Here is a 24973-nt window from a genome sequence, read left to right on the forward strand (position 1 = left end):
AGTAACATTTGTTATCATCTCAATGTAAATTAACAAAATTCAATTGGTTCAAACTCACATCACTTGTTACACCATTCTCTGATTCATGTATCTCATTAAAACTGAGTGGGCCCTTTATACATGGTTAACACTGGTGTACTGTAACAGCGAATTTTTGCTGATTTTTATGAGTTAACTGCCCTGTCAGTGCTATCAGTGAGCAGAGAAATGTACTGTTTATAACCTACATTCGTGATAATTATTACTGTAATACTCTCTAACTTAACCAAACCTTCCTGATGTACCCAGACTGTTACCTGCAATGGTTTAGACGTTGAGGGTTTTAAAAAAAAAGTTATGGACTGTCTTGTTCTAGTTCATTTGATGCTCTTTCAAAAGTTTACCTAGGTGTTATGTATCACTGCGGACTCACATTTTGTTTCTCAGGCACACAGCTTTCCTTTACTGGGCATTTTCGTGTCGGAGCAATTTGAAAAAAAAATGCAGGGAGAGACATTCTGCAATGTAAGGAGGCGCTTCTAATCTCCGGGTCCAAACTGTTTAGTGACATACACTCACATTCTGAACATAATCACTTTAGACATGCTCTCTATTAGGTTGCCGAAACTGAATTTCGAAACGCAGATTAGAAATGGTATGTTATTTTGTAATGTGAGAGAGACTTTGAGTGACAGCAAAAATAAAGTCATTCATTTTGTTGGCTAATAATATTATTGAAGTTCTTTTTAGCTTTATCTGCTGTGGTGGAATGTAGGATTAAAGGGAGTTAACTTCTAATTGAATATTCTTAATATAATCACTTTGGACACGCTCTGTATTCAGTTGACTAAATTGAATTTTGAAATGTCTAGTATGAATTACATGTTATTTTTTAATGCGACAGAGACTTGCAGTATCCAGGGAAGAAAATCTCAACTGTTTTATTAGCTAGTAATATGTTTGAACTTTAATTTTAGTTTTATCTGCTTGTGAATGAATGTAGAAATAAAGGGAGCTAACTTCCAGTTGAATGTTTTTTTTAAACAAAATACATGCAACTATCATGTGAAACAGACCTGAAGCTACTCAAATTTACTTCCAAAGAAGCTATTCAGCAAAACAAATATCCCAAGATGTGTATGTGTCCATGTTTAAGCAGAACCTCATGTAAAGACATGATCCAATGTGTTCGGGCTGTACAAGCTGATACCAGGATCCAGTCTGAGCCTCCAGCAGGAAACCAACATGCGGAAACTGTAAGCCTGCCCCTTCCGATGGCCATATAAATCCTGGGCACTGGACCGTTATTCAACACTCCTGGGTCGGATCTGTTTAGAAAGATCTTAGCAGAACCGCTTCCCACAAGTTATCAGAATGATTGTGTCGACACTTTTTCTCAGTTTGTTACTGACTTTCTTATCAGGTGAGTGTTTGTTGTTCAAGTCTCTCTTTGTTACTGTCTCAATGTTAGTCTACGGCAGGAATGTAAAAGACTCAGCCATCATTTCACCAACATTAATGCTCATGGTTTATTTGTTTTCTTTTTAAAGGTGTCCAGTCGGAGGTTGTTTTGACCCAGCCAGAGGCAGAGACTGGCCGTCCCGCAGGCAGCCTGAAACTGACCTGTAAAACCAGCGGGTTCGATCTTGGCAGCTACTGGATGAGCTGGGTCCGACAGGTTCCCGGACAGGGCCTGGAGTGGCTGGTTAGCTACGATGATTCATCCAGCAGTAACTATGCACCAGCGGTTAAGGGTCGATTTACTGCGTCCAAAGACACTTCAAACAACATTTTCGCGTTGGACATGGGGAACCTGAAGATCGAAGACACCGCCATCTATTACTGTGCAAGAGACCACAGCGAGAGGAGCCAGGGCTGGACCCGTTCAAAAACAGCTCGAGGGAACATTTTGTCAATTCCATCATAAACTGACGGTCAGTACGAGTTTTAAATGCAATTATACCAACTGCAATCTGAAGCAGACCTCAGGCTGCCTCTTACAAAACTATCAAAGAGGAAATGTATCATTTAAACTAGCAAACTGCTGACACAATGGGACAATGTTTTGGGCATCTCATATGTACTGCTCACACTTCCATCAATTAAATGCTCGGACAAAATGTTCGTTTTAATATATCTGACAGCTCAGGAAATCACTGCTCATTGTTATGTCAACTATGGCATTAATTCTAAACATGATCAGTACTAAATGGCTCTTTCAAATGAAAATTGAGACCTGGAGTAAAGAACAGAGAATGAGTGTACTGGTCTACATCATTGTGATACTACAGTGGGTCACAGTGTTGTGCACAGCGACATCCTCATACAAAAACCACTGACAAGTGTTTATCTCAAATTGATGATTTCTACCATGGCAGGAGCGAGAAATAATGTGAGATGCAATTTAAACGCAATCCAGTAGTGCTAGTTTGTACAAATGTATAATTTTTTCTACCTTCTTCGTGTTGATTGTCAAGTTAAATACAGACCAAACCTGGAAAAGTATTCCAAGCTTTCAAAATACAATGAATCGTAAAAGCTGAAATAACACACTGAATCATTTTTAGAGGAGTCTAAATCACTGCTGTCTAGGAAGTGAAGAAATTCTCTGCATTTTACAGTTTACAGTCTGTCATAGTATTTGACACAACGTATCTCACAGTGATATAACTGGGGTGACACTGCAATTATGACCAATACAAAAACCTATTCAGCCTCCATTGTTTGAAACTGGTCAGTGATTACTTCTACAAACCGTCTTAACTTGCAGTGCAGTATTAGTTCTGTGCGGTTTAATGCCAGTATCACTCTTTAATTTGTAAAAGTGTTGGGTAATTATCGATACCCCAGTTGGGGATTTTGAGAATCAGCTCATGTGTTACTCTGTGAAGTATAAAATAGTATTAACATTAATCAAGAATGTTCAGAATTCACTAGCACAATTATGTGATGAAGATTTATCGTGACTTTATTTTGCCTGTGGTTCTGAAAATTTAAAATGATGGTAGATTTTTGATTTGTTTTATACAGAGTTATTGTGTGACCCAGTCCAGAGGATGTAACACTGTGACGATCTTGATTACTGGGGCCAAGGGACCATGGTGACAGTGACTTCAGGTAAGACCCTTGAACTTTCTTAGTGACTTTTTAAAAACTTTCTATTCATGTGACTAATTTCTGAATTAAATGAAACTCAGATTCTGTGCTGAGTTTGGTTTGGTTCGGATTGATTTTTGTTCAGACTGATTACAGACTTCAGTTAAGGCTCAGCAAATAGTTACAATGGGGATAATGGAGTCAGTTACTCGGTGTATCTCTTTTTTTGATCAGATGGGCATTCTGTGTGGCTGGGTTACTTGAAACACCTAATGTCTCTTAATCAGTCAGCTATAAACAATGTTTAATGTCAGTGACACCCTGACTGTGAGTTTTATTATCAACAACAAACGCTAAGAATTCAAAGATGTTTGAGACATTACTGAACATGATTAAAATATGCTAAAATATCATTATTAATTTCTTGAATATATGTTCTTACCCTGATTATATTTTCGCATTTATTTTGTTAATTTTGTTGATGACAAGCAGGTTAGAAACTGTCATACAATTTTCTTGCGGTGCTATATTGCATTCTGTTGATTAGGTTCTGAGTTTGTTTTACTTGATTCTGTTGAATTGAGTTGATTGGATTTTGGCTTTGTTTTAGTTGATTCGGTTTGAACTGTGTTGATTGGATTCTGACTTTGGTTTTACTTGGTTTTGTTGAATTGTGTTGATTGGATTTTGAAATTGTTTATTTGATTCTGTTGAATTGAATTGTTTGGATTCTGATTATGTTTCATTCAAATCTGTTGTTCTGAGTTGATTGGATTCTGATTTTATTTTCCTTGATTCTGTTGAATTGAGTTGATTGGATCTTATTCAGTTTGTGAAATTGATCAGCGTTTTCATGCTTTCTGTAATCGGTGTTTTCTCTCTGGTGAGGAGATTGACTCTCTGGATTACTTTTCATTACCAATATTTGTGAAGTTCTTTGGTTTTTCATGAATCATTTCTGCATTTGTTAAACTTATATGACACATTTTTCTCTGCTTGATTGAAAACATTACATCCATTTGTAACGGTCTGAAAAACAACTTAAGGCAGAAACCCGGAAGTGTGAGACATGAAAAAAAAAACGAGTTTTTAATGCATTGACTTTTAAAAGAAAACTCAGTTCTAATAGTAAACTAACTGAATTTTGTTTTGAGTAGCCTCATTCAAAATAAAATTTGGGACTAAAATCTGAAACTGCAGAATTGGTCAGATTAAGTAATTAAAACTAACTTAAAATTATAATGTGGTAATATTTGTCCATTCAGTAATTTTGTTTTGACCATGAAGTGATTAATCAATATATGCCTTCAACCGCTCTACTGTGCGCTGCACAAGATTGTCACGATCAGGAAGGGTGTACAGGTCGGAAATAAATTGAACTGTTGCCAGAAACGTTACAGCTTTAAGTGTTAAGTCCCCTCACAAACAAGGCTGCTGTTATGACTTGTTATTTCTATTCAATTTAATCATTAGTTTGCTGGATTCTGAGCAGGTTTGTTAGACTTCAATTTGTTTTTTTTTTGTGAGGTTACATCATGTTCTTGGTTCTGTTGAAAATGTTTGCAGAGCTAGTTCTGCTGCATATTTGGGAAACTGTTTTTGGTTTCTACATTGTTTTTGCAATGTTAACACGGTTGGTGACAGTGAACCGCTCCAGGTTCCTCATTCAATGCGATCAGCATGCGAGGTGAAATTTCATAAAGCCTAATATTAAGTGAAAGGCAAATCGCAAAGGTTTTAGAAATGAAGGGAAAACAGATACCTTCGGGCGCCATTTTTACTTAAAAGTAATAATTAAGGATTAATCTAATCCATGCTTTACGATCCAAATTCAGAACTCCACTATCTAGTTCAATCTCAAGGTCTGTCTTTAAACAGTTTACAATTCATAGAGAAATATAAATAGAATTCCAAAAGTCTAATGTTCTAATAGTTCTTGCTCTTGAGCAAAAATGCCATGACTGTGTTATAATTGATCAAGAAACATCTTTCAATTCCGCTGTACACTACATACATATTTTTCTGGCTGGAAAAGATCATTGGCAAAGACCATTTGGAAATTCTGCTCAATTTTATGAAGAACAGGTCAGTTTCACTGCTTTGATCAGTTTCACACGTAACTTGAGTTAATTAATTGTTATGTCCCTGATTAAACTGGATTTACAGGATAAAAATAAAACATTAACTGAATTATTTAATCTGCACAGTACTTTAGGTGTTCCCAATCTGTGCATTTTAAATAAATAGTTACATTTTACAACAATATATCAACTGAAGAGTCATTCTTTTGGAAACAACTGCTATTGTGAATTATGTGACCAAGGCCAAATTTCGAATGAATTAAAATAATCCACTCATGACCTCGCAGGGCAGCATGGTGTCTCAGTGGTTGGCACTTCTGCCTCACAGTACCAGGGTCCCAAATTCGATCCCACCCTCGGGTGACTGCCTGTGTGGAGTTTGCACATTCTCCCTGTGTCTGCGTGGGTTTCCTTCGGGCGCTCTGGTTTCCTCCCACAGTCCAAAAGATATGCAGGTCAGGTGATTGGCTGTGCTAAATTGCACACAGTGTTCAGGGATGTGTAGGTTAGGGTGCATTAGTCAGGGGTAAATATAAATTAGGGGGGATGGGTCTGGCTGGGCTACTTACTGTTCAGAAGGTCAGTGTGGAATTGTTGGGCCAAATGGCCTGTTTCAATATTGTAGGAACCCTACTCTTAAAACCATGGGAGTGCTTGCTGCAAACGCAGAGAATTCATTTTACATCGATGTGTTCAGACGGATGCAGAGTTCACAAATTTGCAGAAGACATGAACTAGAGGATAACAGAGCACATTGTTTATTCAGACACTGAAAATAGAGTAATATTTATTTTAATAAATATACTTGACCGATTTATTGCAATGTAGCGATCAGAAGGAATCTGCTCACATTAGTTAAGTGTGACAACCATTTAGATTAGATTTCCTGCAGTATGTATCGGGCCATTTGGCTCAACAAGTCCACACCGACCCTCTGAAGAGTAACCCACCCAGACCCATTCCCCTACCCTATATTTACCCCTGACTAATGCACCTAACACGATGGACGATACAGCATGACCAGTTCACCTGACATGCACATCTTCGGATTGTGGGAGGAAATCCATACAGACACAGGGGAGATTGTGTAAACTCCACATAGGCAGGCACCCGAGGCTGGAACCGAGCCTGGGTACCTGGATCTGTGAGGCAGCTGTGCCCACATTTACTTAGACATCCGCTAAATTGGGCAACTCCAGACAGAAGCATGTTTTCAATTCATACCTTTTTAAACATTTTCGTTCATTAAAAGCAGTTAACAAGAAAATGACCTTGCCCTAATTCCTTCCAGAGAAATGCTTTCCACACTGGAATGCAGTATTGACTTTATGCAGTGCATGCAAAATCTCCACAGTTCAAGGAACGTTTTAAGAATATGTAAAAATAATTTAGAGAATAATCCATTTCCTCAGGATCTGTGCTTTAATTGGCGATATTTCCCACCTCAATAATTTTGTTAAATACAATGACTTATTAAGTTTATTAACTCAGTGGTTATTTATGTTCATTGTGAACACATTCTTGTTCACATTAATCCTCTGGTTAGTTCCTCTGATGAATGTTCAATTACAGTGAATATATTTGACGTGAGGAGTTGAGCAATGTATCCTCTAGGATTAAGTCTGTTGTGCAGTTTGTTTCAGTGCTATGTCTGACTAACTTGTCAATGGTCCTGACCATTTGTAAATTGTCCAGTTCGGATACCTGAATCTCAGACAATTCAATTTCATCTCGCGCTTCAAAATCACTTTTATCTGACAGAAATGCAATATTCGATTAGGTGCCTCAGAATTGAGAGCCCTGACTAAGTTGTTCCAATCAGAACGAACGTTTCAGGAACAAAAGGCAGATAGCAAGAGTTTTGAAATTGGTTGTTGGCAACAAGAGATATTTGCTGCATATTTTCTTTGTGCCTCAGTTATGCAGGACATATTCCGTGGCACAATGTAGAATCAGAATTTTTTGCATCTTATTATTTGAAAACCTATTATCAGCTTTTAATGTCACTGGCAACGGTCATATTACACTTCAAAACATTTTAATCTTTAAATAGACCGTCTGGTGCAGCAACATTCACAGGGGAAAGAGGAAGGGAGTTCGAGGTTGGAATCCAGTGACAGTGAATTGATGGCAATGCAATTCCTAGATTTATTCCTCTGTAGTTCCTATAGAGTTTGAACAATTTGGAGCTGCTGTCAAAGCATTCTTGGATAAATGTTGAAATGTTACTTTCATTGTACAAACATTCTGGAACAATCCCTGGTTGTTGGAAGGTGATAATAACTAACATGGTTTATGTATTGTCAAAACATGTGGGCTGTGTTCTCTGTGATAGTGTCAAGCTCATTGTGTTCAGGTCTGTTGTGATGTTGTAGTAGAGTCCCTGATTCTGTGCCAGGTGGCCTGTGTTCACTCACAACCTGTTAGAGAGGTATGTAACACAATCTCTTATCAGGTTACTTCAGTGCAAGAAAGCAGATTGACATGTCTGGGTGTTTGTTGGAATTCCACTCACAGAGGCCAATGAAATCTATTCAATCGCTGTCCTGACTTGTGTCTCTTAGATATTAAACAGAAGTTTGGTGGTTAGCAGCTTTTTCCAGATCAATATTTGTTCACAAGCTTTTGGGCAGCGCTAGTTGGGGTTAATGGAGTAAGTGCTAAAAGAACTCCCAACTTTTGACTTGCTGTTATGACAATATCATTTATAACTAATCCAGAATGAATCATTTTCGAAGCATATTTGATGAGATTAGGCTTAGGCTGTTTTACTTTATATTAAACCAGTGCTGTAGCTGAATTTGATTGTTCAGTACGGTGGGAGTTCTGCTGAATCCAACACTTGCATCAGATGGTGATAGCTCTTCAGTTGGTCTTCAATTGCTATCTCAGACCATCCAGTACCTCTGCTAAGAATTCTTTTTCCAACAGGAGTCAAGCCAACGTAATCACTGTTTATCTCAACAGGTGTGAGCTCTTGTGCCAAAAACATGAAAACAATTTGGCGAAGGGGGGGCGGGGTCTCTGGATGCGAAAGGTTAACCTTGCCTTATCTCCACAGGAGCTGCTAGACCTGCTGAGTTTCTTCAGAAATTTCTGTCTTTATTTTGGTTTTCTAGCATTTAAAGTTTGTTGTTTCATTGAAAAAAGTTGAATGTTCAGAGATATTAAATATCAGAGAATCATTAAATTGGAGCGCCCTGATCTCGAGCTGTAGTTTCACAAGAAACTATGATGAAGTAACAACACACTCCAGAGCGCAGTGGCTGCTGTAATTGGGTGGAAGTTATTTTGATCACTCAGATAGAGAATGTCAATGATCCCGTTCCAAATAATCAACTGAAGGTTTTTTTTACAGCATGTGTGAAACAATTAATTTGTTGAAATATTTTAATAAAAAGTGTTCACCACCAGTGCTAGCTTAATGAATGACACAATGATAGGAAGGTAGGAGCAAGAGAAGGGCACTCAGCCCCTCGAGCTGTTCCACCACTTACTTAGATCATGGAGCATCTGTGAGCTAAATCCACAGGTCTCCCTTTGGCTAAAACTCTTCAACACCTTTGATTAACAAGCAAAAACTATGCCAGATTTACTGATTCGACTGCCCGTAACAAAGGGAGACACCATTTCTGAAAGACATTCCTGTGAGTACTGTGAAACAATGAGGCTGGAATTAATTGCTCATGAAAGTAAACTTTCAATCTCCGACAATTTCCAATTGAAACATCCCAATCATCATATTTCATTAATTTAACACTATACTTCCCTGGAATAAGGAAATATAGTGTGTGATTGCCTTGCTAAAAATGAGGGAAGCTTCATTCCTATTACATGATTAAGAAATAGCTCTGTTCATTCAGTGAAAACACAGTCAAATCACACAAAAGGAAACCACGTCATCTTGTGCAGACACACAAGTGCCTCAAATAATTTTCAATTCTTCCAGTGGTTGTTTGAATCTCTAGACAGGTGTGGAAGTGTCAGACTTTTTATATCGCCTTGAGAAACCAGTTATCATCAGCCTATTTGAATTGCTGAAGTTTGTGTGGTATTAGCACATTCACAGAGCTGTTAGGAAGTGAGTCCCATGGCTGTGATTGAGGAAGAGGAAACGGCAGAGAAATAGTTGAGAGTCAAGTTGAAGTCTAATTTGGAGGAGAGCTTTCAGTTGAAGCATTTACATGCATGTGCGCCCTTATCCTCAAGGATCACAGCTTTGGAACATGCTGCTGAAGGGACATGTCAGCATGCAAACTGGAAGCTGAAGAAGGCCCCGCGGCCCCTCTAGAAGGCTATTCCATTCATGGGATCATCATTAATCTTGCTGCTCACCAGTCTTCCCAACACACCGATAATATTGAACCTGATTGTTTACTCTCCAGCAAAAGAATGGTGAACCTTTGGAATTCTCCACCACAGAAATTGATTGAGGACAAAACATTAAATGATTTCAATAAGGAGATAGATTCCTTCAATCCTTAAAAAAATGCTCCGGTTATGTGGGAGAAAGGCAAACAGGGTACAATATTGGTTGAAAGCCATGAAAACATTGAATGGGGCATGGTTTGTAAGTTTGCACGTAACACCAACATTGGTGGTATAATTGGCAGTGAAAGTTATCCAAACGTACAATGAGATCTTGATTACCTGGGCCAATGGGCTGAGGAGAGGCAGATGGAATGTAATTTAAATGAATATGACGTGTTGCTTTTTGAGAAGACAAATCAGGTCACAACTTACAGAGTTAATGGTAGGGCACTGGATAGTGATGTTGAACACAGGGCCCTGAGGGTCCAGATTCATAGAGTCTTACAGAGTTCATGGTAAGGCACTGGGTAGTGATATTGAACACTGAGGACCCTGAGGGTCCAGACTCATAGATTCTTGAAAGCGTTGTCTCAAGTAGCTAGTGTGTTGAAGGCGTTTGGCACATGTACCTTCATTGGTCAGAGCACTGAGTGCAGGAGTTGGGGCTTCATGTTGTAACTGTCCAAAACATTGGAATGAACTGCCAGAGGAAGTGGTAAATGCAGAGATAGGTCCAACATTTAGAAGACATTTGAACAGCTCCAGGAACTGGATAGGTCGGGATGGATATGGGCCAAAGGCAGGCAAGTGGAATTAGTTTAATTTGGGAACTCTGGTCAGCATGGATGAGCTGGACCAAAGGAACTGTTTCTGTACTGTATGACTTTATGACTCACTGACTTTATGGTGGAGTAGGCTAAAGTTGGAAGGTGGTGAGCAAGTGAGGGGCTAGATTAGGCATGTGGGAAGGTTTGGGCTGGTAGGCTGTGAGGTGTTGGCTGGCTGCTGGGTAAGCTTGCATGCACTCTGTCTAGCAAGGTGGCATCAAGGTAAATGGTAATGGTCACAGGATAATTTGGTCGAATTGTGCTTGGTAGGTGAGGGGTAGTTTGAGCTGAAATGCAGGAGGTCTGTCTTTGCCAGTCTGGTTTATGGAGAGGTGAGCAGGATGCCAGGCTGGTTAGTGCAGAGGTGGGCAGTGTGCCAGGCTGGTTAGTGTAGAGGTGGGCAGGATGCCAGGCTGGTTAGTGCAGAGGTGGGCAGTGTGCCAGGCTGGTTAGTGCAGAGGTGGGCAGTGTGCCAGGCTGATTAGTGCAGAGGTGGGCAGTGTGCCAGGCTGGTTAGTGCAGAGGTGGGCAGAGTGCCAGGCTGGTTAGTGAAGAGGTGGGCAGAGTGCCAGGCTGGTTAGTGTAGAGGTGGGCAGTGTGCCAGGCTGGTTAGTGCAGAGGTGGGCAGAGTGCCAGGCTGGTTAGTGCAGAGATGGGCAAAGTGCCGGGCTGGTTAGTGCAGAGGTGGGCAGTGTGCCAGGCTGGTTAGTGCAGAGGTGGGCAGAGTGCCGGGCTGGTTAGTGCAGAGGTGGGCAGTGTGCCAGGCTGGTTAGTGTAGAGGTGGGCAGAGTGCCGGGCTGGTTAGTGCAGAGGTGGGCAGTGTGCCAGGCTGATTAGTGCATAGGTGGGCAGTGTGCCAGGCTGGTTAGTGTAGAGTTGGGCAGAGTGCCAGGCTGGTTAGTGTAGAGGTGGGCAGAGTGCCAGGGTGGTTAGTGCAGAGGTGGGCAGAGTGCCAGGCTAGTTAGTGCAGAGGTGGGCAGAGTGCCAGGCTGGTTAGTGTAGAGGTGGGCAGAGTGCCGGGCTGGTTAGTGCAGAGGTGGGCAGTGTGCCAGGCTGGTTAGTGCAGAGGTGGGCAGAGTGCCAGGCTGGTTAGTGGAGAGGTGGGCAGAGTGCCGGGCTGGTTAGTGCAGAGGTGGGCAGTGTGCCAGGCTGGTTAGTGCAGAGGTGGGCAGAGTGCCGGGCTGATTAGTGCAGAGGTGGGCAGTGTGCCAGGCTGGTTAGTGTAGTGTGGGCAGTGTGCCAGGCTGGTTTATGTAGAGGTGGGTAGTGGGCCAGGCTGGTTAGTGCAGAGGTGGGCAGGATGCCAGGCTGGTTAGTGCAGAGGTGGGCAGAGTGCCAGGCTGGTTTATGGAGAGGTGAGCAGCATGCCAGGCAGGTTAGTGCAGAGATGGGCAGAGTGCCAGGATGTTTCGGGGGTGGAGGGTCACTGTAATGAAGTGACAGGGGGACGTGTTGTCAAAATGCAAAGCTCGGAGTCTGGCAAAATGGTGGGTGGTAAAGCACAGATGCGAAAGGAGCTGGGATGCAATGTGCACAGGTTGACTTGGGTAAGGTGAGAGGTCAGTGATCAAGGGCTGAGGTCATGTTTTGGGTAGTGGGCTTTTGTCAGAGGTTGTGAAAATGATGGTGCTAGGTCCAGTCAGGGCCAGATTCACCATGGGCCAGGTGCAGGAAGGCAGCAGTGTAAAGGAGTGAAAGGAATTGAGATCATATGTCCATCTGGAATATAGAACATTACAGTGCAGTACAGGCCATTCAGCCCTCAATGTTGCGCTGACCTGTGGAACCAATCTGAAGCCTATCTATCCGACACGATTCCATTTTCATCCATATGTTTATCCAATGACCTTTTAAATGCCCTTAAAGTTGGCGAGTGTACTATTGTTGCAGGCAGTGCGTTCCATGGCCCTACTACTCTCTGAGTAAAGAAACAACCTCTGACATCTGTCATCTATGTCCTCTCCTGCTCGCCATCACTATTCAAGGAAAAAGACTTTCACTGTCCACTCTCTGTTTATCTTTTATGTCTCAATTAAGTAACCTCTCAACCTTCTTCTCTCAAATAAAAACAGCCTCAAGACCCTCATCCTTTCCTCATTAAACCTTCCCACCGTACCAAACAACATCCTGGTAAACCTCCTCTGAACTCTTCCAAAGCTTCCACATTATCCCCATAATGTGGTGACCAGAACAGTACACAATACTCCCAAGTGCAGCCACACCAGAGTTTTGTACAGCCGCAGCCTAACCTCGTGGTTCTGAAACTCATTCCCTCTATCGATGAAAGCCAACACAAAGTATGCCTTCTTAACAACTCTATCAAACTGGCTGGCAGCTTTTAGGGATCTATGTACATGGACACCGAGATCTCTCTGCTCAGCTACACTACCAATATGGATTGCCTTGGATGTGTTTCGTGTGATAGGGGTTGTGTGTTCCGGGCATGAATGGGTGTATAGCAGGGTAGGGTTTGTCAATGTGAGTGGGAATTTAGGTCTAGACAGAATAAGTGCAGTGGTTAGTCTGAAAGATGAGGTTTGGTGGTGAACTGTGTGTCAGTTTGATAGTTATTAAAGTTACAGATTACTTGTTCATTTCTCAAATCATATTTACGTAAATACTCAGCTGTAACATTCCAAAGTCTCTGAACCTTAATAGTCCTCCATTTTTCAGAGGCCTCCAGAATTCAGAGAATTGTAAATGAGATGTTTCAACTTCCAGACAATTGGCATGAGTTCAGCCGTGACAGCCATCCTCCCCGTCCCAGTGCTCAGCTCCTGCCTGTGCTGCTGCTGCAGTGACCTTCCTCCCAGAGAGAACATTCTGCCTTGCATTGATAAGTGAGGAAGGCTCACTGGGCCTGATTTCCAAGTATGGGGATGGCAAACACGGGGGGACACAACTTTAAAGTGAGGGGAGATAGGTATAAGACAGATGTCAGAGGTAGTTTCTTTACTCATTGAGTAATAAGGGTATGGAATGCTTTGCCTGCAACGGTAGTAGATTCGCCAAGTTTAAGTACATTTAAGTCATCATTGGGCTAACATATGGACGTACATGGGATAGTGTAGGTGGGATGGGCTTCAGATTAGTATGACAGGGCAGCGCAACATTGAGGGCCGAAGGGCCTGTACTGCGCTGTAATGTTCTATGTTCTATGATTCACTCTGATTTCTCTCCGGGGGTACTGCCAGCTGTTGGGTATTTCCAGCAGCACGGCACCTCGTGGGGCAGCACGCTGGTTCCGTGGTTAGTGCTGCTGCCTCACAGTGCTAGGGACTCAGGTTCCATTCCAGCCTCGGGTGACTGTCTGTGTGGAGTTGGCACTTTCTCCCCATGTCTGTGTGCGTTTCCTCCCACAGTCCAAAGATGTGCAAGCTGGGGGAATTGCAAATGTTGTATTCAGTGATTGGGAGGTTAGGTGCATTAGTCAGGGTTAACTGTAGCATAATAGGATAGGGGAATGGGTCTGGATGCGTTACTTTTCAGAGGGTGGGTGTGGACCTGTTGGGCCAAATGGCCTGTTTGCACACACTGTAGAATTTCGATGAATCTGCATTTCCTTGGTTTGTAGTTTGTGAACCTTCTCTGCTCTTCACAGCAATCCAGTGAAAGTGTCAGTTGGTGAGATCTTCAAACAGTTACTGGGGTGGGATCAGGATGTTCTTCTTCCGAAATTATATGGCAATGGTCAAGGTCGAGGGCATGTTTCTAAAGAGGGAACCAATGATCATGATCAGCAACTGATAGGAAACAAAAATAAACCCCAGTTATGCTGTCGACTTCAGCGGGAGCATACTGGCAAACGTTGACAGCTGAGGATACATTTGAGTAACTGATAAGGTCAAATTAACAGAAACTAACATGCTCAATTGGTCATTCTATTGTAGAGACACCGTCTCCCCCCACGCTTTATGGCCTGGTCTCCTCCTGTCAGGAGCACAACACCGGTTCTGTGATCTTTGGTTGTTTGGCGATGGACTATTCCCCTGACGTCACCAAGGTAACTTGGAAGAAAGGTGGGGAGCTAATCACGACTGGATTGAAGACTTACCCATCAGTGAGAAACAAGAAGGGAACCTATACCCTGAGCAGCCAGTTAACCCTGCCCGGGTCAGCGGTAGATTGCCCCAGCAAAATCTCCTGTGAGGTTCAACACAGCGGGACACACAAGAGCAAAGAAATGCCATGTCCAGGTACGTGTTGTGGGAACTGAGATAAACAGATCATCTGTGATTAACATAAATAAGGCATTATTTATAACCGTTTTCACAGAATCACCTTATACAGCACAGGAAAAAGGCCCTTTGATCCACCCAATTCACGCCTATCAATAACAGCCACCTAAGTATTCCAGTCTCATGTGCCAGCACATGATCCATTGCCTTGTGTGACTTGCCCTTGCAAGGATACTTCATACTTATTATGAGGGGCTCAGTCTCTACATGACTTATCGGTGCTGAGCTCCAGGCTAACACCACCCTCTGTTTGATTTTGTTTTCCCCTGAGATCCACTTGGAACCTCCTGGCCTTACTTTCACCCTGTGCCCCTGAGGCATTGATCTCTCATCAAGGGGGAAGGTTTCATCCAGTTTACCCTGTCTATGCCTAAAATAATTCTAGACATCATGATAATCTTCTCCCTAATTCTCCTCTGCTCCAAGGAAAACCCCTGTCCATCTAAACTAGTTTCATCACTAAAACCCTCCAACCCAGGCAAGATCCTGGCAAATCTCATCAATACTGCCTTCAGTGTAATTGCATTCCTTCGATAACATGCACACAACGCTTCAGTATGGCCTAACCAGTGTTTTATTAAGTTCCAGTATCATCTCACCACTCTTCATTGTCAATGTCTAGGCTAATAAAAGCAAATATCCTCCCACTTTCTAAGCCTCTTTATCCAGACGACACAGTACGATAGGGGATCGGTGGGTACATGCACCAAAGATCCTCAGGCCTTTCCAGGGTTCCACCATTCAAAACGTCATACCTCACAGATTCTTCTGCCGAATTACATCACCTTACATTTATTCAGAATAATTTCCATTTGCAACTTTTCTCTTCACATACAACCAACCCTTTTATATCCTCCTGCAATCTAAAGCCATTATGCTCATGATTTACCAACATGACAGTTTTCATTTCATCTGTGAATTCACTGGTTAATCCTCCTAAATTTGAATCTCAATCATTGGTATGTAAGAGAAATAGCAAGGAAATCAACACCAATCCCTACAGAACACCAGGAGACATAGATTTCCAGTCACGCAGACACCCGATGACTATTATCCCCTGCTCCCATCACTCAGCCAGTTCTAGATCCAATCTGTCAAATTAACTCGGATCCCATTGGCTCTGATTATTGCTATCATCATGGACATCGAGTCATCTCTATGAAAACTACTATCAAATTGTTACACATGACTTCCTCTCAATAAACCCGTGCTGAAAATTGTTGATTTTTCTTCCAAATGAAGACTAATTTCACTTTTCAATAGTTTCCTTAACACTGGGACTGGCTTGACAGATCTGTGTTTTCATTATTTATCCCTTCCTTCGTCCTGCATAACAGTGCAACGTTGGCTGATCTACACTCACTCGGTACAACTGCTGTGGCCAGACAGGAATTCTAAATTATTGTCAGCGACCCAACTATTTCATCCTTTGCATCGCTCAACCACTTGGTATACTTTTCATCTGCCCTGGAAATATAACCACTTTTCATTCAGCAAGACAACACAGAACATCACGTCATGTGTCCTAATTTCTGAAAGTACATCACAATACCCCTCCATGATTTCTGTCCCCACATTGTCCTTCTTCCTAGTGAACACTGACACAACACATTCGTTTTGACCACAACCAAATCCTCCGGCTCCACTCCAATAATAACACTTAATGGGCATTACTGTTTCCCGAATAATTCTTTTATTATGAATGAGTCTGTAACTTTTAAAAATATTTTCCTTTATTTTGATTGCTATTATTTTTTCATGGTCTTTTTTGCTCTTCTAATTCCTTTGTCTTTCAAACTCCCCCTTGCACGTTCTGTACTCTATATTAGTTTCTATTGTTTTGAGATTTCAGTATAGACCGGAAGCCTCCCTTGTTTCTCTTTATCTCCCCCTCCATGCCCTTTGGTGTCCAGAGCCCGCTGCATTCTTGGTACCACGCAGTGGGTTCCTGGGAAATGTCCTCCCTGTGATTTTCCTATCTCTTTATGAAATGAGTCACACTGCTCTGACTCAGATTTACCAATAAGTGTCAGCTTCCAGTCCACTCTGGTCAAGTCATTACCTGATCTTAGTAAAACTGTCCTTCCCCTTTTCAGAACTTTGGGCCAATTTCTATTCCTTTGCAGTACAATCTGAAATCCAACTGATTTACCATCACTGTCTGCAAAGTGCTCCACCATTGCTGTTTTACCCATTGGGTCCACTTCATTCCCTAAAGTTAAGTTCCGGTTCACCCCTCTCTTGCAAGGTCTGGATTAAAATTCACTGTATTAAACACATACTTTGTTCAAATATTCTCCAGGGGGCATTTTCAGAATTGTGCTCCCTCTAAATTTTTGACAAAATGAATATCCAAGCCTATGCTGAGGAAGTTAAAAACCTCTTTTCTCATTCCCCTATTTAATTTACATGTCTCTGAAATTTGCCCATGTATTTGCACTTGGTATTTTGGACCAATAGTAAGGTCTATCGTGCTCTCCCAGTAGTTATGTTTGCTGTATTTTGGTTTTGAAGTACTGTCCATTTGCCTTTGTTCAAGGAGGTATCCATGATTTCATTTCTCTTTACAGCCTAAAATACTCTTGTCAGAATTGCGACAGAAGCAACATCTGTACCGCACACCCCCGCCCCCATCATTTTCTATCTTTCCCTGTCTCGCCTGAAGGCACTAAATCCTGGAATATTGAATAGCGCCTCCCGCCCGGCTCTCAATATGTCTCCGTGACAGCAACGGCATCATATCTTCATTTATGCCAGTAATTCGTCTGCCTTGTTCATCAGACTCTGTCATTAAAACGAATACCATCCAACGTTGCTATCTCCCTTCTGATGTTACCGGCCTATAGTTTCTGTGCCTCCTTGACTCCCTTGCTGTGTCCTCTAACTTTAGCCTTTCACATTGTCCTGCTGGTCTTTCTGTGTGGATCCCAGCTTCTCCAGCACTCTGCACAATTATGATTCCTGTGTCCATTAACCACAAGAAACCTTGATATATGAGAACTGATTGTATTTATTATGAAATTCGTCGGATAATGTATGCGATGTGTTTCCTAAAGGTACAGGTCCTCTCGCACCAACTCTTCTCCTAACTGTGAGCTCCAGTGAAGAAATCGCAAGCAGCAAGTTTGCAACCGTCGTCTGTTCAATTATCGAGTTCCATCCGAAGTCAATCTCCGTGAGTTGGTTGAAAAATGGCCGACGCTTGGATTCTGGCTTCTTCACGTCTCCCGTGTGTGAGGCGAACGGGAACTTCTCGGTGACGAGTCGGCTGATGGTCCCTTATGGTGAATGGTACAACAGTGCGGTCTATACCTGCCAGGTCACTCATGGAGAGAACACTCAAAATAAAAACATCACCGCACTCCAGGGTAAGAGACACAGACTGAGAGAGCTACAAATCACTCTGAACTCTGATGTGAATCAAACACACTAATTTATCAGGCGTAGTAAACAGCTCGGTACAGCTTCTCGTTTCCCAACATGCCACGTATCTCATTTCAGTTTGAGTGTTACATTAGCATTGCTCATAATTCAACCTTTTGGCAAGTCAGAAAAGCAGGTTTCCTCTCTGTTGAAGATAGATAGAGAGACAGTGAGCTTTGTTAAATAGTTTGTTGCCTGACCATGCTGGGAGAGGCATTCAGAGTGCTGAATCCTTGCCTGGTAGCCGCTTCAAGGGTAAGTTTGGGGTGGAGGGGGATATTGGAGAGATATCTGATTGAAACATAGAAAATACTGAGAGACTGAGGTCGAGTGAATGTGGAATAGATGTTTTGACTGGTAGGCGAGACTAGGACCCAAAGGCACAGTCTCAGGGTCAAAGGGGCACCGTTTAGAACTGAGATGGGGAGGGATTTCTTCAGCCAGAGGGTGATGAGTCTGTGGAACATGTTGCTGCAGAGGGCTGTGGGGGCCAGGCCATTGTGTGTACTCAAGCCAGAGATAGACCGGCTCTTGTTTAGTACGGGGAGGAGGCAGGAGAATGGCTTTAGCCCGAAACGTCGATTTTCCTGCTCGTCGGATGCTGTCTGACCTGCTGTGCTTTTCCAGCATCATTCTGATCTAAACTCTGGATTGGCCGAACAGCCTTATTCTGATCCTCTATCAAATTGACGTGGTTAAAATATCCAGTGACCCTTACTTGAAAATAAATCAAAATGCGTTCAGTTCTTCATTCCCTGCTCAGGAATAACCTGTTGGTTGGACATTGTACGACATCGATTTTTATCTGGTACTGAGCTCTTTAACTTTATTTATGGGATCAGACCACAGACCAAGTGGCTATCACATTTGATGAACTGGGATAAACGTGATCTCACTGAGCTTCTTTAAGATGCTCTCTGTAATTAGTGGATGAGGCAGGAGAATAAATTCTGGTGGGAATGCTACAATAGGGATGAATGAACTAGGAACTCGAGACAGGCTGATTTAGCCTGGTTTGGGGTGGCGATGTTTACACAGTGAGTAGTGGATGTCTATAAAATTAGTGACATTTCCATCGCGTTTGTAGATTAATTTAAGACGCTTTTGTTTGTTTTTTTTCTCTCCTGCTCTATGAAGAAATTTAAAAATGCAGCTTGGTAAATAAAGTGAAAGTACAGACCAGTTATGAACTAACTGAATGAAGGGAAAGACTTAAGGAGATGGGTGTCCTTCCCGATATCCAATGCTGTACTCAATGTCTTGTTTTCAGATCTATTCCAAACACAGCCCACGAGGAACAATGACATAAATTAGAGAATGACATCACACCAATAACGCAAAGTATTTTTAATCATGTTAAATATAATGAACAGAATTTCCATGGCTGTTCACTGCTTCTGGAACACTTTAGAACTCTGCAAAGAGAATAATAATTATTTATTATAATCTGTCCAAAATTTGGGATGTGATTTGGCAGTCAGTGTGACCAGCAGCACTTGCACCTAAAGGTTATGAACATGGAAATGAACTCATTATATTCAGATTACTCTTGTCACAAGTATCAATAGATGGTCTTAAGTGAGAGACAAACTCCGAAAGAAAGGTCATTCCATGGGTTACATGATGGTATCTTTGATGATTTTACTTTTTTCACAGGTTTCACTTGTTACAAAGCCAGTGTTCTTTCGGAATAATTACACAGGGTATGTCCTAGGTAATCACAAATGTTTCACAGATCAAAATACATCAACAATAGTAAGCATCGTTTCAGAATAGTTGGAGTTGCCATTTTGAAGGTGGTGTCTTCACCCTGTGAAGGAGTAATCTGAGGATTGGCTGTTTGTATCAGAAAGGGGCATTTTTCATTGACTTTGATTTTTGTTTCATAGAAGATACCGAGTGCCACCCTAACACCGTTAAAATCCTCCCACCGCCAGTAGAACAAGTCTTACTGGAGGCGACGGTGACGTTAACCTGCGTTGTGTCCAATCTTCCTTCTGGAGTCAATGTGACCTGGAAACAAGAAAAGAAGCCTCTGAAATCAGAGATTGCTGAGCAGCCTGGACAGAATCCCGACAGCGTGATCAGCAAATTAGACATTTCTACTGAAGCCTGGCTGAGTGGCGTTACTTTTGAATGTGTGGTGTACCATCAGAATCTGCCAACTCCGCTGAGAGACTCCATCCACAAGGAGAAAGGTGAGCGGTGAGATTAAAGCACAAAGGATCCTATGTGTAATCCAGATCCAGTTACATCAATGACAGGCTTTGATTGGAAATGAACCAACACCGTTGGGAGCATTAATGATGCATCTGAAGGCAGGATAGCTAAGTAGCTGATTCAGAAAAAGATGGACCAAAGGATATTGTATTCTGATTAAGTCAGATAAGGTGGGAAGAAGCCTGGGTTGTGATGTCACCATCAGCAATGACAAATGGACAGAATGCCCTTGTTGTGGGCTGGAAACATGGAGACAACTTTCACATTAAACTTTCCTTTTTTTACTGAACAGAATGTGTACCATACTGCTCCTTTAGAAAACGAAAGTGAATAAATCCCAAATTAAACATGGCGTATTTTAATATTTAGTGAAATTGTGATATTGGTTCAGGATTTTTTTGGTTGATTTATATTTGTCTCAAATATTCTGCAGTGATTAATCCGCTGGAGCCATCAGTGTCGGTCCTCCTGCCACCAACAGAAGAAATCTCCGCTCAGAGGTTTCTCTCCCTCACCTGTTTGGCGAGAGGTTTCTCTCCCCGAGAGATCTTCGTCAAGTGGACAAACAATGACAAGCCGGTGAATCCCAGTAACTACAAGAACACCGAGGTGATAGCGGAGAGTGACAACACCTCCTTCTTCATCTACAGCCTGTTATCCATTACAGCGGAGGAGTGGGCCAGCGGTGCTTCTTACTCCTGTGTGGTGGGACATGAAGCGATTCCATTGAAGATCATCAACAGAACAGTCGATAAATCCAGCGGTAAACCGAGTTTTGTAAACATATCACTTGCACTGATGGACACTGTTAATTCATGTCAATAAAAATCTCAAAGTTGCATTTAATAATTCAACAGAAGTAATGAAGTGTTTTTTTTTTCCTCCAGTTGTGAGTTAAATACTGAATTAGTTGTTTCTCACTCTGACTTACATTCCATCTGTGTAGTTAAAGTGGATTATTAACAGGTCTAGGATGAGTGTCTTGTGCAGTTAATGTTCCCTGCTCAGATACACCCTGGGTCAGAGATAGAGTAAAGCTCACTCATTGCAGGATTCCACCAAGTACCTTATCCATCCTAAATCCCTCTGTGACAAAATCTGACAATGTCCATTTTATGTCAAGAGTAGGGCACGAGTTTTGAACTTGGTGTTTTTGATTCCCCCGATTGGACATTCTTACAAAGTTCATGTCAGTGTTAAACTGCCAAATTGCACCAATTGGAAATGTAAATTTAAGACACTTTAAAATTAAATTTGATTGGAACATACCAATCGTAAAGAGTGCCGAGCAGTTTGAATGTAAGCTTTGTTTCTGGGGAACTGCCAGGGATCTTGCGCCAGCGCATGAGTTGACAGAATGTATCTTCACTTTCACACCAAAGAGAATCAACAGAGAAGTTGTTGTTGGGCAGAGGGGAGGGGAACGATGAATGGTCTGTCCTCTTGCTCCCTGTGCAGAGTTTTCATGGTAGATGTCCTCTGTAATGTAACCCAGTTGCAAACAGGAACAGTCAGCTTCTTGCTTACTGTCCAAAGATTTAACATTCCCATGCAAAACAATACCTTTGAAGCAAGTTAGACACGCTTGGCTCTGTTAACAAATGATAACATTGATTCCCATAATGAAAAACTGGTGTTTGCATCGTCCCAGTTTGAATTCCATAGTTTTGTCTCAGTTTTCTGGAGCACATGGGATCAATTCTGGTATTCGAATACCTGATATCATTTTGTTTCACATACGGAACACAAGTAGACATTTTCTCATAAACATATTCAGAAATGTTATCTCTGAGGCAGTGGGGATTTGAACTCACGCCTTTTCTCTCAGAGACAGAAGTTCTATCACTGCAACAGAAGAGTTGCTCATAAAACGCTTATCTCTGCACGACAATGGGAAATGTTTCCTGTAACACCAAGGTCAAATCTAATTATGGGCAATGCATTAAAATTAGAACAATAAATTAGAATAATGAAAATTGCAGTCTGGTATAAGAACAGATGCAGAGAGATGATCGCAAATACACATGTAATGACACATATTTATGTGCACACTCAAATGTGCATATAGATAAGATGTCACACATGCATACTCACACAGAGCCACACATGCAAGTGGTACTTGAACACTCACCTGAGCTCATACAAAAACTCACATACACCAAAAGAAAATCATTTGCACAAATGAACAGGAGTACTCACACATAACCATGAGAAACATAGACACACGGTAACACACAAATGGGCATGAATACATATCCATTCATACAGCACAATGCGTACAGACATACACACATGAACACACAGATACAAATTCCGAAAAATGTCCTCCCACATGTCAATTCACACAGGCACGTAAGTGCACAGAGATAAACATTAATATCATTATTTTCCCATTTTCAGAATCACAAACATACGATGACAGAGGCAGCTGAATTAGTTATTTTTAAACCACATTGATCAGCATGTATACAATATCACACGCACACACAAATTCAGAGTCTCACATGCAGACACACAAGTGCATAGATGAACAAATAGAGGGGCGTTTATTCAATAAGGGTAATGGGCACAAGGATCAGCAAGTATCCACAAACAATAGCACAAACAAGCTTATCAGGAGATGGTTTGGGAAAGATTGCCACACAAGCAATCATCATCATATAAATATAAACATCCATGAAAACATAACATTGCATGCTAACATTTATTAAGCATAAACATGAAAATAACCCAGTGTAGGTCGGATCTGAAACAGACACATAATCACACATTTTAGATAGCACTAATGAAAAGTGAACACTCACAAAGACATTACAAGATAAGCATAGGCAGCAACGAAGTGGCATATTAGCATGATGATGCTTACACACTGGGAAAAACCAAACTTTAGCTGCACAAACACATGAGCACACCAGCAGTAAAGGAACAGGAATATGTTTATTCATGCACAGACTCCAACATGGGCTAGAGTGAAGTAAGAGACTCTCATAACCACATACACAAACATTAAAGGAAAACCAAACACACCAAGCAGAAGATCAAATAAATTAAGGGACACACGTACAAAAACTTATTCCTAAATATACAGATCCTACAAACTAAAATATGAAGCAATGTCCTGACTGTGATGTCACTTATATTCATGATTTGCCAAGCAATTGGTCACCAATATAAAAGATGAGAATCACATTTGAACCTTTATTCAGTGATGGCTACAATTTTCAACTAAAGTGCTGTCACTGCCTATATTTATAATATAATAATTAAAATCATCATTCGTAATAAGCATTCCTCAAATAATAATATCCTTAAATAATAGATGAAAAGAAAAATAATTTAAAACGTTCTGACATGGACAATGAAGAAAGAACATGTGCAGTTAGTATTTGTAATTTCTTGCTGAGTCAATAATGCACTAATAGATACAGATAAGAGTCACACTTGAGAAATACCTGACTGCTTTATGAAGATGTAATGGTCTCCAATTACATGACTTGGATGCAGATAGATTGATCTGGATCAATAAACAATCTAAATGCGTTCTCTCGGCTTTATATTCATAGATTCAATAGATCGCACTTGGATTGAAGACTATGAGGATGATAACAGCAACATCTGGACAACTGCTTCCACGTTCATCACCTTGTTCTTCCTGAGTATTTTCTACAGCGCTGCCGTCACTCTGGTGAAGGTGAGAATAATCACATCTTTCTCACGCCAAGCAGCCCAATATGTTTTGTGAAATCTCTAAGTGTGCCATTGAATAAACATTATATCTGAAAGTCCCTGATCATAAATATCTGCGTCATTGCTTTCTCTCTCTTTTCCAGGTTAAGTGAATGAGTTGTGGACCCCTTTGATTTTCCTGATCTGCTTATCAAGGTCTCCGAATTCCCAATCTCCAATCTGTCCTGTTGCTGACTCTAACAGTGAGATTACTTCCGTTTATCAGCGTGTAACTGAGACAATTATTGATGGATTTTCCTTTTTACTTTGATATCTTTGAGATGGTTGTGGTTGGAAGAATTTGTAGCTTCCCAGTTGTTTGAAGCCCGTTTGTTTTGTTTTTATTTGTTCCTTACTCAGAATGGTTGCCTACCCTTTCTGATGAGCCTTTGTATTCCCTTTCTTGAGACTGTTACTAATGTACAGAAAATTCCCAGCTCACAGCGCATGTGTTCTCGTCTCAACGTGGCATCCAGCCATTATATTCACTTCTGTTAGCTTTTAAATAAACCTTTTGGATAAAAATGCTTTCTGAAATGGGTAATAAATCTCGAATGAATATGCACTAATCTTGAGTTTGCTTAATTCTTTCTTCAAGGCCAGTCAGTAATAATACACTTTCCCACATGCTACTCCTTTTTCAGCCAAATACTTTCACTTGTTCTGTTTGATTGTATTTTATCCAGTCATTTAGTTTAATGCTGCGCTACCATGCAGCCCACTGATGTAAATACATCTTTCACACGATATGCCTGATGGATAATCTCACTACGGATAATCTCACCATATCATTCGTGTAAAAAATAATTCCCTATTTTGACCTTGAAGTTAATAGAGTCTATTAATTAGTCCTGTGTGTGTAATAATTTTCATCTATCTGTCATTCTACATTTAGTTGTTATAGTTACCGTGTGGATTACTGCACCTCTCTAAAAATTCAAAACAAAATAAAGTAAAACTGCAAATTAATACTGTATCTAATTACGAGAAAAATAATTATCAATTCAATGACACCAAATTGGAAAGGAATGTTGAAACGGAGCCAATTCTGAGGACTACAAGAAGTTGCAAG

The 24973-nt window shown here is 41.2% G+C and overlaps 1 gene segment (V, D, J or C); it reads left to right on the forward strand.

Annotated features, from left to right (window-relative positions):
- Positions 1-1283: 1283 nt before the first annotated feature.
- On the forward strand, positions 1284-24388 carry LOC122546401 (Ig heavy chain C region, membrane-bound form-like). The segment is given in 9 exon segments: positions 1284-1402; positions 1530-1856; positions 3049-3096; positions 14185-14490; positions 17589-17900; positions 19845-20153; positions 20609-20938; positions 23739-23866; positions 24006-24388. Coding segments are annotated over 9 exon segments (1818 nt in total).
- Positions 24389-24973: the final 585 nt, after the last annotated feature.

The sequence above is a fragment of the Chiloscyllium plagiosum genome, unplaced genomic scaffold (assembly GCF_037043375.1).
Source record: "Chiloscyllium plagiosum isolate Xiang-an unplaced genomic scaffold, Cpla_swu_hap1 HiC_scaffold_51, whole genome shotgun sequence".
NCBI lineage: Eukaryota > Metazoa > Chordata > Chondrichthyes > Orectolobiformes > Hemiscylliidae > Chiloscyllium > Chiloscyllium plagiosum.